Source organism: Myiozetetes cayanensis, unplaced genomic scaffold (genome assembly GCF_022539395.1).
Source record: "Myiozetetes cayanensis isolate MyiCay16 unplaced genomic scaffold, myiCay2020 scf6-25, whole genome shotgun sequence".
Classification (NCBI taxonomy): Eukaryota; Metazoa; Chordata; class Aves; order Passeriformes; family Tyrannidae; genus Myiozetetes; species Myiozetetes cayanensis.
In genome coordinates this window covers 43248845-43262485 of record NW_026087853.1, presented here as the reverse complement: position 1 = coordinate 43262485, position 13641 = coordinate 43248845, and the positions used below count along the sequence as shown (strand labels likewise).

The 13641-nt window shown below is 38.5% G+C and overlaps 1 protein-coding gene across 2 annotated transcripts in view; it reads left to right on the top strand.

Annotated features, from left to right (window-relative positions):
• CD44 (CD44 molecule (Indian blood group)) overlaps nt 1–13641 on the top strand; it is a 97082-nt gene that overhangs the window by 43285 nt on the left and 40156 nt on the right. For both annotated transcript variants that reach the window (XM_050336550.1, XM_050336549.1), the window contains one exon: nt 1660–1770. In XM_050336550.1, coding sequence (XP_050192507.1) covers nt 1660–1770 — 111 coding nt within the window. Of the gene's footprint in view, nt 1–1659; nt 1771–13641 lie in introns of those variants that run through there.

Sequence of the window (13641 nt, the reverse complement as noted above, 5' to 3'; positions counted from 1 at the left end):
AACATTTATGGATATAAATGTATAGAAATTCACAGAAATATTTCTCTGTCCACTAATATAGACAGTAAGGTGTATAGGAGATTGCTTTTTAATTGCTTTTGAAGCCATTTCTTTCAAAAGAAAAAGTAGTATATTAACTAAAGAAAATGGTTTTTATCTGTAATTTCAAAATAGCTAGCTTCCTAATGAAAAGATTCCTCCGTGTTATTAGGAAAGATTTTTCACTTTAACTTTGTCCTGTCAGATATTCTAGACCTGTAGGAAAAGCCTGTTGGAACCTCTTGCTAAAAATTTGGCTCATTGAGGAAAGGATATCCAGCCATCTCTAAGTAAAAAGTCAAAGAAAAGGCAAAGTCCTGAAAACTTCTTTGTGTGAACTTCTTATGCCTATGACTGGAAGGACCTATCTGTATTTTTCCACTGTTTGTGTTCACAGAGATTAAAAATTAATGAGAAAATTCTTTCAAGTGGGAAGATGGACAAAATGTTAATCTGATACAGGAGTATTCATTCCGAATTTGGCACGTGAAACAGAAATCAGGGCATTTCTGGCTGTCAGTCATTGCCACATGTTGGTTGTTAAAGTTGAGGTGTACTGGCTTTGGTGATCCCTGACGAACCCCTCATTCCACGGCACACAAACCACTGTCGCAATTCTGCAGCTCTGAGGAGGGGCCAGTGCATGGAGACACCACTGGAAATCACTAAGGTACACAACAGACACCCCTTTTGCTTATCTGCAGAGGCCTTGGGGTTTTCACCAGGGACTTCATCTGGCATCTAGAGTCACGCAAAACCCCACACTGCAGTGAACATCTGTCCCTCAGGAACTGAGACCTTGCCTGAACATCGAAGATGTCATACCTTTTCATCCCGTTTCTCTGCTTTGTGAATTGGGAATATAAGGAATAATTCCTTCTGTGCCTTATACCATTAGTGCAATAAAATATCAACCTTAATCCTCAGTATCACTGCTGGCACTGGCATTATGTGCTACTCTGGCTGGAGTAGCCTGTGAAGAGAAGTCTCTGGGACGTGCTGTGGGAGACTTAACTGGCTTAACTTACCTTCTGCATGAGGTTATCCTCTGGCAATGAGCAAAAACAAAAAGCTTCAATGCAGAGCAGGCATTTTACTTGGTCTAAATTGACCTACAAAAACAAACAAACAAACAAAACAAAACAGAAAAGGGTGAGGTGGGACTAAATAAGCCAAATAATTTTGGGAAAGGTCTAGGCTGTTATAGATGCTTTGCTGCAGTTCAGAATTGCTTTTTTTGCTATAATGAAAAGATTTTAAAATGAAGGAGGGAAAGCTTATGAGTGCATTTTTGAGCTGACTGAGGAGAGATCACACAATTTTTCCTGCAAGCACATAAAGTATAATTTTTGACTCTATTTGTGTAAGAAGAAGAGGTTCAGTGCCTCTTTAAAACTCAAGTGTGGCTGCTTAGTCAGTACTAGTTCCCTCCCACATCCCCCCCGCCTTCTCCTACTGCTGGGTAACTTTTGTTGCAATATGGGTGTGACTTTTGATGGAGCTCCCCCTCCCAGTTATGTCATTACTTCAGTTCCTTTGAATCAGAATAAAAAGTGCAGCAAACTTCAGACTCATTGACTGCAGGCTTAACAAGCGTCGGGGCTTTTCTTCTTCCTGCAGCTTGCAAGGATCTTTGGATTTTGCAAAACAGTTCCAAGGAAACAATGGCCAACTTCTCCTTATGGGCAACTTTTGGATTATGTTTGCTGAAGCTTTGTCTAACAGAAACACGTAAGTTTTTTATGAATGAAAACACTTATGATTGTTAAGTTTATGCTTCAGACAGCAAGTGCTCTTCTGCTAGACAGCTAACAGCTTTCTTGCATCTATATAGTTTTATTATTTTTGAGTGTTATTAGAGATGCCTTAGACCTGTACTCTCGGTTGTGCTGGTCTGTACAGTCACAGAAAGCTGTGTATTGCTTGTAAAAGGCAGTTCCAAATCTGTAAAAAGTAAATTGTAGATCATTAAAGTGAAGTTTAAGAACAGAACTACCTTAGGGAATTTAGAGTGGCTCTGGTAAAGCTCATTTCGACAATGTGACTGCTGTTACATACTTAGTTTGCTCTCCCAGCTCCATTTCACACTATGGAGAAAAGATGGGGGGAGGGCAAAATGGGGATGAACACCCCCCCCCACACACACACACACCTCCTCCAGCACACAACAACTGCATTCTTGAGTTTACAAGAGCTGAACCAACAGCTAATACATGTTGAATTTGGACACAGCTGAACAGAAGCAAAACTGCAGCGATCTGTGACTGAAATGTGACGAGCTTTTATGCCAAACATGCTTGTTTCTGACTTTCTGAGGTTTCTTTAGAGCTGACTGATGGATTTTGGAACAAAGGGGGTTAGAAGTGACCACAAAATATAGTTGTTTAACTTACTGTAGCTTGGTTATCTGCTTCAAATATTTGTATTTAAAAATGAAATGTTAATACAGAGGAAAAAAATAATTCTGTGTCCAAAAGGACAAAAAGCTTTTGAAATTTCACATGGTGCAGGCTCAACCATGTTTCAGGGAAATGAGCATACTTCTAACAGACTCTCACTGTGACTGCAACTGCCTCAAGGCATTTTGTGGTTAGGGATAACAATTGCACTTCTACATTATTTTTCTACTCATCAGTTCCAGGAGTCTAACAAAATACATTTTTCATGGCCATTGTCACCCAAAGGCTATGTGTGTGTAAGGTAAATATGTATCTAATTTGTTTGAGCAGCAGTGGATACTTCTATAATGGTTGCAGCACTGGAGGGCTGTGAATGGGTGTGTCAGAGTGAACAAGTTCCCAGTGCATCTATGATAGCTGAAGCACCCTCATTGCTTTTCATTCTAAAACTGTGTGTCTCTTGTACCAAAATGCTCTTGCTAAGGTCAGGTATATGAACAAAGCCTTAAGAGAAAGGACAGGACTAGTGCAGACAAATGAAGTATATCAGAAATATATTTAAGACCTTGGCTTGGTTCAAGTCTGTGCACTTTGTAAGTATTATAATTATTTGTTTACCAAATGCTCAACAGATTTTTGTTTTATGAGCTGCCTGGAGTGTCCTAAAGAATCAGGGTGTGCACTGACTCTGGGAGTAATGCACTTTACAGTGAGGCATAACAGAAAGCCCCATAATCTAGTTAGTCTTCAGCATAGTTACAAAAAGTATGTCAAACAAAACATAAACCCCTGTGGGGCATATGTTTCTTTAATGGCTCGGTAAAGTATTAGACTATAGCTACAATATATTTTAGTTGGTATGAGCTACATTCCAGCATGACTTTGTAGTCAGTAATGACTTCAAAACAGCAGTTGATGGTGGTGTTTTCTTTTTTAAGCCAGTGATTTTACTGTGTATCGCATACTAATGGTCATTGCTGTTGGAAAACTCCTGAACTGGAATTTTGATTCTTTTAGTAGACGATTTAATGAAATCAAAGACGACCTGGTATTACTGCTAACATGATTACAGAAGGAAAAAGCAGACACAGAGAAAGCTGAAAAACTTAATCATCCTGAGTTCTGTGCTATTGTGACCCTACTGTCACTGACAGATGAGCCAGGGGTAGTCTTCGTGTTAATATGACTTTTGTTGTCTAAGTAGTCTGAATCCAGGAGGATACAGATGCTGACATCTTGGTGAACGTTTCTGGGCCTGATTTTTTCCAGTGAGCACTACATATTCGTAAAAATATTTCTCCCAAAATGTTACTTGATTAACATAAAGCAAATCCTGGAATTTTGACCACCCAACTGGAAGAAACTGGAACAGAAGTAATAGTAAAGATGAAATGGAAAGAGAGTGAATGAGTCTACCAGTGGGAGGGAGGAGCTTAGCTATTAGCACTGGAGAGGTTGTCCAGAGTCCCATTACAAGGTAAGGCTCTGAGGCAGGGCTACCATAGCTGTCAGTAAGTCACCAAGAAGACCTGCCTGCCTCTTGGTTTATGTATCTATCCTGCAAATTTTTAAATAAAGCAGGTTGAAGAAGCTCTTTGTGCTAGTTTATTTTCACTCAGTCCTTACAGTGTGTTTTTTGGCTATTTTCCCAAAGCTACAAAGTAACTAGACTTTATTAGCAGTCACTTGAACTTTCCGTCATTGTTTACTGGAAGGGTTATATGGCTCCCCTTGAAATACTCTCACACATAGAGCCAACAAACCATGGCAGAGGATTGTCTTGCAGTCTTTGCAGAAATGTTTGATGATTCTTTAGTTACTGGTGTTCTTCACCACAATGAAGAGCCATTACCTTGAAAACAGGAAGTCAGAGAAAGGCCTTAATGAGGACAGATAGCATCATACAATTGAGGAAGAACTTTTCAAAGTAAATGCTTTTAAAACCACTAGTAGCTCGAGCCAAAGTTAAACAAACTGTTCATCCTTATGTGGCATATCTTTCTTTTCAGAACAGTTTCCATGACTTTTATAGGCCTGAGTTGAAGACAGTATGAATATTGCAGTTATTCATTTTTCACCTATAGATGCATGAGGCTCTATTCTGTATCAAGAATGTGCCAGCAGGATGAGATGATGATAGACAGATAAACAGCATGAGCTCATTACTGCTAAAATGCTTGTTGAAAAGATGTGATAATTTTAGTTCTGAATACAGCTTACTGGTAGTAAAATGCACTGTAGAGAAGCAGAGAAAAAACAGTGTAGAGCTTTTAAGAAGAGGATTAATCAGTCCAAGAAATTAGAAGTTTTTTGTAATTCCAAAAAGGCTTCTTTATCTGCTTTCTGGTCTTCTTGCCTCATATTTCCATTCCAGAATGAAGGATAAATGTTTGAAAAAACAGCTGAGGTAGGAGATGATATGACATGTATTCTGTTATTTGTAAATCACTGTTTGGTTTTGGTCTTTTTATTTCTTTTTTTTTTTCTTTTTTTTCTTTCCAAGAGAATGCTATGTTAGACAGCAAGGGAAGGAGTTCAGCAAAACTCTCCTCTAAAATTGCTTTTTCCAGGACCAAGGCTAAATGTACATAGTTGCCTGTGAAATACAGTGAGGATAACCGTGAAACAAACATGACCCACGACAGTAATCTTACCTACTTGGAAAACAATACAGCATTGTACTGGAACAATTAATGGTGTTCAAAACACATCATATTTTAGCATCAGCTGGTATCTGAGAGCATGCTTATCAAATTTAATTTTTCAGCATTAAACTGAATTCTTAAACTAGAGAAGTTCAAACTTCCGAGTTGCTACTAAGTAAAACTCACATCCGCAGTCTATTTTGCTCTTTGCCTTTACCTGTTGGGGTTTCTTTGTGATATACCTGGTGGTTTGGACAATTCTCTATGGGTTATGGATCATTGTAGGCATGAAGCCAGTTTGGTGTAGCTGCTAGTAATTTTCCAGACTAGACCAGAAGTCCATCAGCTGTTAACAAACAGCTCTCATTCCCAGAGAGGTAATAATAATTTCAAAGCTATCAGACACTGTAATTATCAGTGACCATTGTGGGTGCTGCTAATAGGGGTGGCAAAGAGGATTGTGTCAGTCCTGACAGTTTATCTATTTCCTCCCCACTCAATCACAAGCCTCCCCACAGTGCATCAGCAGTAGTATCAGTAGCAGCTGGCTGTGATTTTCCTCCCTTGCCGCGGCTGCTGGAGCTGCCCACGCCCAAGGGACGGCAGAGCAGCTCATCATATGAATGAGTTCGCAGACAGTAAAGTGAAATAGCAACTGAGAGAAAGAGGGGTTTTCCTTGGAGAATCTTTCCAGTAAGACTGAAAGTTCAGCTAATTGCAATTTAAAGTTCAAACCTCCGTGACTGTTTCCTGCCGAACGAAACCTGCAGTCATTTTTTGAGTCTGTGTCTTCAATTAAGAACATAATTGAACTCTCTTTTGTAAGCACTGGCTTTGGGACTTTCCAGTTCCTCTACTTGACAACACTGGAAACATTATATAATCCAGCAATCTTATTTCAGTACAATAAGATTCAATTCTCATACTGTGAAACAGAAAAACAAACAAACAAACCGACAAACAAACAAACCAACCCAACAAAAACGATCAAAAGAAGTTGAAGAATAATCTACAGTTTTAGTAATTACTGACATGGAAACACAAGCATGGTATGACAATTCAAAGTAAAAATGACAGGGAAGACCCAAATTTTACTTACATTTGGAGTTTGAAAAATGCATTGCATCACTTTTTTCTGTTGGTGACTGACCTACCTCAGTAGCTGGAAGCTTTAAGAGACTGTTGCATCTTAAAAAAAAAAAAAAAAAAAAAGGAAAAAAGTCAGACACACAGCAACTGTAGTAAGATTTCCATCTCTCTTTCTGCTAATGATACTTACTGTTCCAAAAGCAATGTAAGACAGCTATAAAGGAGATTGCCAGGGTACAGACTGACAGCTGCCTAGGAAAAGGCATTAGCCTGCAATCATCAACTACATGATTAATGTCTGTTTTTCTAAATACCTATCTTAGTAAATAAGATTTTGCCTTTAACAGAACATATAATAGTAAAAAAAAATTGCTGTGGCATAGCTTTTGTTAATTATGTATGTCTCACAGTGACAGCATGTTAGCAAAACAGGTTCTCAGAAGCGTATTTCCCTAGGGGGCTTTTTTATTGTTATTTTTGTTAATGGGTAGGTGTCTGTAAAGAAGCAGGGTGTGGTATGTGTGGGTAGTTGTAATGAGTAGTTTCTTGCAGGATTCCCATACAGAAGTGAGAGGTTAAATGAAGCTCCAGTGTATGTTCTATGGCCACCCAGAACCCTGTGGGCAGATGTGAGCGAGCTCAGTTCAGGCAGCGAGCAAGTTGCTATCCAAATTGGGTCTAAAAGTCAAGCACGAGACTTAATTTGGCAGCCTCTCTGAAAGAACAAATCGTGCCACCAGGAAGGCTTATCAGCAAGGGATTGGTATCCTGCGTACCAGAGCAGTGTGGCTGCAGCTGTTCTCAGAGAGCAGACAGATCCCACATGCCTACTCAAAACAGACCAAGCAGGCTGGAAGATGCTCTTTCTACAGCCTGTAAGTGCAATAGTCCAACAGCGCTGCCGGGGAGATTGTGATGGTACTGATTTACCTACTGTTTGCCACCGGCCAACTCACATCTTACAGGCGAGGTGATGAAGTGTCTCTGTCTCGGAATGAGGAGACTGAGGTGTTGGTACAGTATGTCACTGCTGCGAGCAGCCAGGTCTTCCCAACTCCATCCCAGTGCTCTGGAAAAAACTCCTGCACAAGGAATATGGAGTAGTTAACTGGGCAGTTTCAAGGGAAAGTAGTATTTCCTAATTATAAAGAGACATGATTAATTAATAACGAAGACACTGAGGGTGAGGCCTAAACACATATTACTGTTTTCCTTTCATTCACTTCCCTATTTTATCTCCTCCTGCTTGATTAAGTGTCTTGCATTAATGTAATTAATTTCCCTTTTCCATCATTCAAAAGGGCATGTAAGTGAAAGGAAAAAACAGCTGTTTTTTTCAATGAGTCTTCATATTTATAAATGTAGGGTTTTGTTCTCTGTTCCTATATACCATTTATGCATAAATTTGATATATAGGACAAATTAGAACATGGAAGTGAAATAATTTATATTTTGTTTGAATCAGTTTCTCCCATAGCAGCGCTATAATAATCAGATAAAACTTTTTTTAGTGCTCTGACAGTTTTATCCTGTTTACTTGTGTGTTTGCTATCTGTATATACAGTGAAGACTGGCAGCTATTTTCAGCTCAGTAGCAATTGGTTCCTGTTAGACAACAGCAAATGCAAAGTAGTTACCTTAAAATGTTCTTATTCAAGGCTAGTCTTTTTATGATTATGGATGTTCGAAGCTGTCTGGCAGATGAGAACTGACTTACAAAACAATCAGTTTTGCCCTACTGTCCAACTTAACACTTCTTTAGGTTAAAGAACTTAAAAGTCTATTTAATAATTAACTGAAGAATGGTGCCTTAAATTTAGTCACATTTCTCTCCTCTTTGAACCAATACTTCCTAGTGATAAATAGCAACTGTCTTCTTGAAATTTTGGAGATATTTGTACATAAAGGATTGATATGCTGGGAAATCAAAATGCTGAGAGACATAAAATGACTTAGCAAGTCAGGGAAGGATCCAAGAATAGACCCACCCTCTCTAACCTGAAGGTGGGCCACCTACCTGGTCACAATGCCAGAGGGCTGCGTGGCCAGAACCTTACAAGTCCTGAGAGGCTTGAGTATCACTGGCAGTCAGTATTTTTTCCCAGGTGGTATCCAGGTATATCTTTCAAATGTCCACATCTTCTTTTTAACAACTTTTTCTGGCTCTCACACCTGTTTATTGTTTTCCCTACTAATACATCTCTGTCTCTCTGGGACATCTGACTGAAGCAGTCCAGTAAATCTGATAGACCTTTGTCACCCTGTGTTTGTGATCGAGAGTTGTATACCTTTGATCCAGTAGAACTTCTGCTCATCAGCTTAGGAATTCTTGGGCAAATAAAATGTAGCAACCACATTCTTCTTTCAAGAGACAGGTCTCAGAGAATACTTAGATGACAAGAAAATATTCATGCTATATTTTTTATTTTTATATGGTTTTATTTCAGCTTACTGTGCTATGTGGCACACTGTAATTTTGTTCAACATCAGGCTTATAGGGCGTGGGCATCTAGTGATTTTGGAAGATTGGTATTAAAAAAATAGCACTCTTACATTGCACTAGTAAGTGTAACTTTGTCTTCTTCTGAGGAGCAAAAGCTCTTCTACTACAGAAAATAAAAATACTCTTCTTGAGACTACATATTGAGCTCTAAACTTGTAAACGTCTCTTTTCTAGAATGTAAAAAAATCATTTTATAGCCTACTGAGAAGGGATGCTCTGTGGTTACGGTTCATCACTAAATGGATTTTAGAGAGGCAGTTATCCAATTAACAGTTCTTGTATTAAAAGTAGTAACAGGCAAACATTTTAAGCATGTGAGACACATTCCCATGGTGATTGCTTAGTTTCTTTCCTGCTTTTGTGGCTTGCCTCAGAAAAGCCTGGATCCTTGCTCATTGTAGTGGTGTAAAATGTTGCAGAGCTCTCCTACTAGTGTGTATGATGATTTTTGTGTCTCCTGACATTTCTATTAAGTCTTTTTTTTTTTTTCTTATGGCTCTATTTCCTGGCTGCTTGCTGGGTGGGAAAAGATTACAGTAGTTTTATTTTATTTTCTTAACATGTCTTTGACCTGCCAAGTCTCACACATTATCTAGCAGTGATACTGTTTGTGTTCACACTGAACAGAGCACAACATTAAGTATTTTTTTAAAACAGTGAAGCAGGGGCAATTTTAGAGCATCACAGAAAGGTAGGATCAGTACAGTTATTTAGGGTTTTTTTTCAGGGCATGTCTAGGCATAAGTGCCAGTTAATATTTTCTATCTCTGTGGGCTCATGTGGATTAGAGAGAAACCCACCTGTCCAGTTTTCCAGGAGCAGGCATATCCTGTGACTTGGAGACTGCTAAGACCAATGACTAAATCTGAATTTGTTTTCTGTTAATGACTTGATGAGTATATATTTTAATCCAGATATTTCATACAACAAGTAGTTTGTATATCTTTCTGGAGCTGGAGATTTTTTTCTCTTTTTATGTTTTTTAAGAACTATTATTACTTATATACATGCCAGTGGGTACCAGAACTATTGTAAATTAGTGTAGAGTAAACAAAATATTACACACAAAACAATGCAAGACTGGTAAAATATTGCAACAATGCCCTTAGAGATCAGCAGAATTTCTATCCAAGATTTTGCATTTGCAAATGAAAAAATTCTTTAATTAATCTCTTTTGCAGAGCAAGGGAGAAAATAAATTAAAAAAACTCTCTCCGACTGACAAGGATACCCTTCAAAATAAAGTATAGAGAGTGTTATTTTCTTCAAATGCCTTCTATGTTGTCACAATCCTATTTAATAAATATAGCATAGCCACAGCATTGAAAGTCTTGGGCCCAGAAAGGCTTCTATCCATTAATAACCTACAAAAGTGTTTATTGATAGCATCTACTTGATGATACAAATCCACATCTTCAAAGCTCAAGGTGGGCATTCGTAACAAAACACAGTGGTCTCTCCTCAGTATATCCTACAGCACCTTAAACATTCAAACATTTTGACACTAATGTATGTCTGAGATGTATTCCTTCTGTTTGTCACCTGCTGGATTCTTATGACTACTGTAGAGGAAGGACTTGAATTTTCTTGAAAGAGATTTTGTATCTTACGCTTTCTCAGTGTATCACTTCAGAAATAGAGGGTTTCTGATGAAATTTTGTTCTGTGTAGTGTTTCTTTTTCTTGCATTACATGGAGTTCACATAAATATTGTAACATGGTCTAGAGGGAATTGGTGCCTTATCTGGTGGGTTTCAGCAACACATTCAGCACAGCTGGAATCAGGCTTAATGTGTTTAAATTACCATAGAATTTAAAATTTGAAGTCTAGAAATAGTATTTTTTAACAGAGTTAAAAATGTTCCTAACTATTGAGAATGAAGTGAACTAACAAACATGCTGACAGCAGAAAAAAAATAATTAGTGATTTTTGGAGCCCATTGGAAGTCAGTGATTTTATTCCAACCTCATAGTTAGGGAAACAGAGAGAAAGCAATGTAGCTGTAAATAGAACATTTTCTCCAAAGTCCTGGCCTGGTGTTTCATCAACAAGATTTTTGCCTCTTTTGCCTCAATTTCAGAAAGCAGGTATGATTTCACATACAGAGCTATTTCAGCTGAAAGAAGCCTTATTATTAATCATAAGAAAAATGTCCTTGTGCAAATATTATTCTACTGCATCAGAAATTAACAAGAGCACAAAGGACCAGAGGATTCTCTGAATGCTGTTACTATAAAAACAGGAAACTCTTTAGTTACTGTTGGGCAATCCATTGCTGAGTCTGGCTATGCAATCCTTACTTCAGCCGAACAGTCCATGTAAGAAAATGCTCTTTATGAGTAAGAGTAAGCATTTTCCTAATTTTTGAAACCCTAACAAACAGGTTTTTTTCAGACTTGCACGAATTTCTTAACAGTATCAGTCATCTCTCTGAGTTTATTACTCATAGTGCCCAGGTCACCACTTTATCAACACCAGTCACCATCGTATTACTGTTGACTCACAGCAGTTTCAAGGCAATGTCTTAACACCTTTTTTCCACCCCTGAAGTGATACAAATATATCCACACTAATAGTCATGGTAACATGACTAATACAAGCCTGTCTTTTGATTTTAACTTACTTGTTGGATATCTTGAATTGATTTCTATACTGTGAGGTATCCTAATATCTCCAATCCTTCCAGAGCAAGGAGTTTTATGAGTCAGATGAATTAGCTGTTTCAGGTATTGATATAACAAAGTGTGTCTAAGATATACTTTTAGACTGTTCAAGAAAGACAAATAAGATCTATGCACAATGATTGGTAGCAGATCACCTGGAAGTGATCTGACACAGTTCCACACTGTGTCAACTACTTTTGCTGTTTCTAAGAGACATCATAGAATCATGGAAGGGTTTGCATTGGAAGGGACATAAAAGACGACCTTGTTTCAACCTCCCCTCCATGGCAGGGATTCTACTCTCTAAATCACCATAAAACCTGGTCTTGAACACTCCCAGGGATGGGGCATCCAGAGCTTCTCTAGGCAACCCATTCCAGTGCCTCACCATCCCCACAGTAAAGAATTTATTCCTAACATCTAATTTAAATCTTTCCTCTTTTACTTTATAACTGTCCCCCTTTGTCCTGTCACTATCTACCTCTGTAAAATGTCTCTCCCTCTTTTTTATAAACCCCCTTTTTCAGTACTGCAAGGCTGCAATGAGGCCTCCTCAGTGCCTTCTCTTCTCCAGGCTGAAGAACCCCAGCTCTCTCAACCTCTCTTTGTAGGAGAGGTGCTCAAGCCCTCTCATCATTTTTGTGGTCCTCCTCTGGACTTTCTCCAACAAGTCCACGTTCTTCTTATGTTGGGGGCCCCAGAGTACTCCTGATGGGGTCTCACTCACAAGGGCAAAGTAAAGGGGGAGAACCACCTGCCTCAACCTGCTGGCCACAACTGTTTTGATACAACCCAAGATACAATTGGCTTTCTTGTCTGCGAGCACATCCAGTTGGCTCATGCCCAGCATTTTTCATTCAGGAGTCCTTCTCATCATGGCTGCTCTCAATGAGTTGTTCTCCCAGTCTGCACTCTTATGTCCTGGACAGATGCTTTGTCTAGTGACAAACAATTTGATGAATTTTGCTTCAAATAAGTAACACATAACCCTGAGATTAGCTCGGTTGGTTAGAGCACGGTGCTAATACACTTAGGTTGTGGTTTTGATCCCTGTATGGGACATTCACTTAACAGCTGGACGCAATGATCCATGTGGATCCCTTCCAATTCAGAATATTCTGTGAAGTAAGTAATACCCTTGCTGAGGGAAAAATATTGTGCTTTATTAATAATGAATTAGTAACTATAGGATTTTCTGTTCATTAAGGTGACATATTCCTGATTTGCTATTTGAATTGACTCTTGCTCAAAATGAAGCCAATGTCATAAAACTCATTGTAGCTGAATTGAGTTCTGCCATTGTATCATTTGTCATTCAAACACTGATTTAGTTCTGGATGTTTTGTGAAATCCAGCTATAGCTCATTAAGATAGAAGATTATTAGAATCAACAAGCACCACCGCAAAAGCACTGGCTTCACAATGATTCCAACACTTTTGGGAGACAATGGTGCATCACTATTTGAAGAGGATGGCATGCAAGCTGTAATGCATGGTCTTTACATATCTCCACTGCCTAAATGTAGGATTTAAATAAATATTTGATCATAGAATACCAAGGCCACACTGCCAATGCTTCTTTCTCATTCTTCCCTTGTCACTGCCTCAAATGAATTGTTAAGTTTAAATAAACTTAAAAAAAAAATATATTAGACCAGAGGTATACCATTATTTCTAACATACTTTTGGAAGCATCAGCATTGTATACATACTAATGTTAGTTCCAAACTCTAGTTATTACACATACCTTTTTACTAAACCAGTTATAAAAAATTCAAAACCAATACTGTAAAAATTATGAAATAAATTTAACTACACATGTAGCTTAGGGTACAAATGACCTGCATACCTGTTAAGAAAGTTGCTTGCTAGTCAGCACCTTCAGGATAAATCTCAAGATTCTTGAAACTCTAGTATTTGGATGGATGAAGTTATACAGAGTCCAGAAAATTGAAATATTTTGCCACCAAAAATTGCAGGAGAAGTTACCTGCTTGCCTAGGTATCCTGGTTACAGGCCCTACCCTTCTTGTATTAGGGAAAAAACAGAGGGAGTAGTGGGTGTCACAGTGTTCTCTTCCATTGTCAGAAGGTTGCACTGACTTAAGACAGCATAAGAACTTTACCATTGACTTCTATAGATCATGTCTTACATTGTGAGGCATATTCTAACAGCCTCCCTCTTTTCAGTGTGCCTACCAGAGTAATGTTATCTTTGTTTCAACTGGCTGGCTTTCAGAGCTTTTGAAAAGGTTCCTGAGGTTCCTTTCTTTCACTGGATAAGTGACAAAGTAGGGAGTAGGC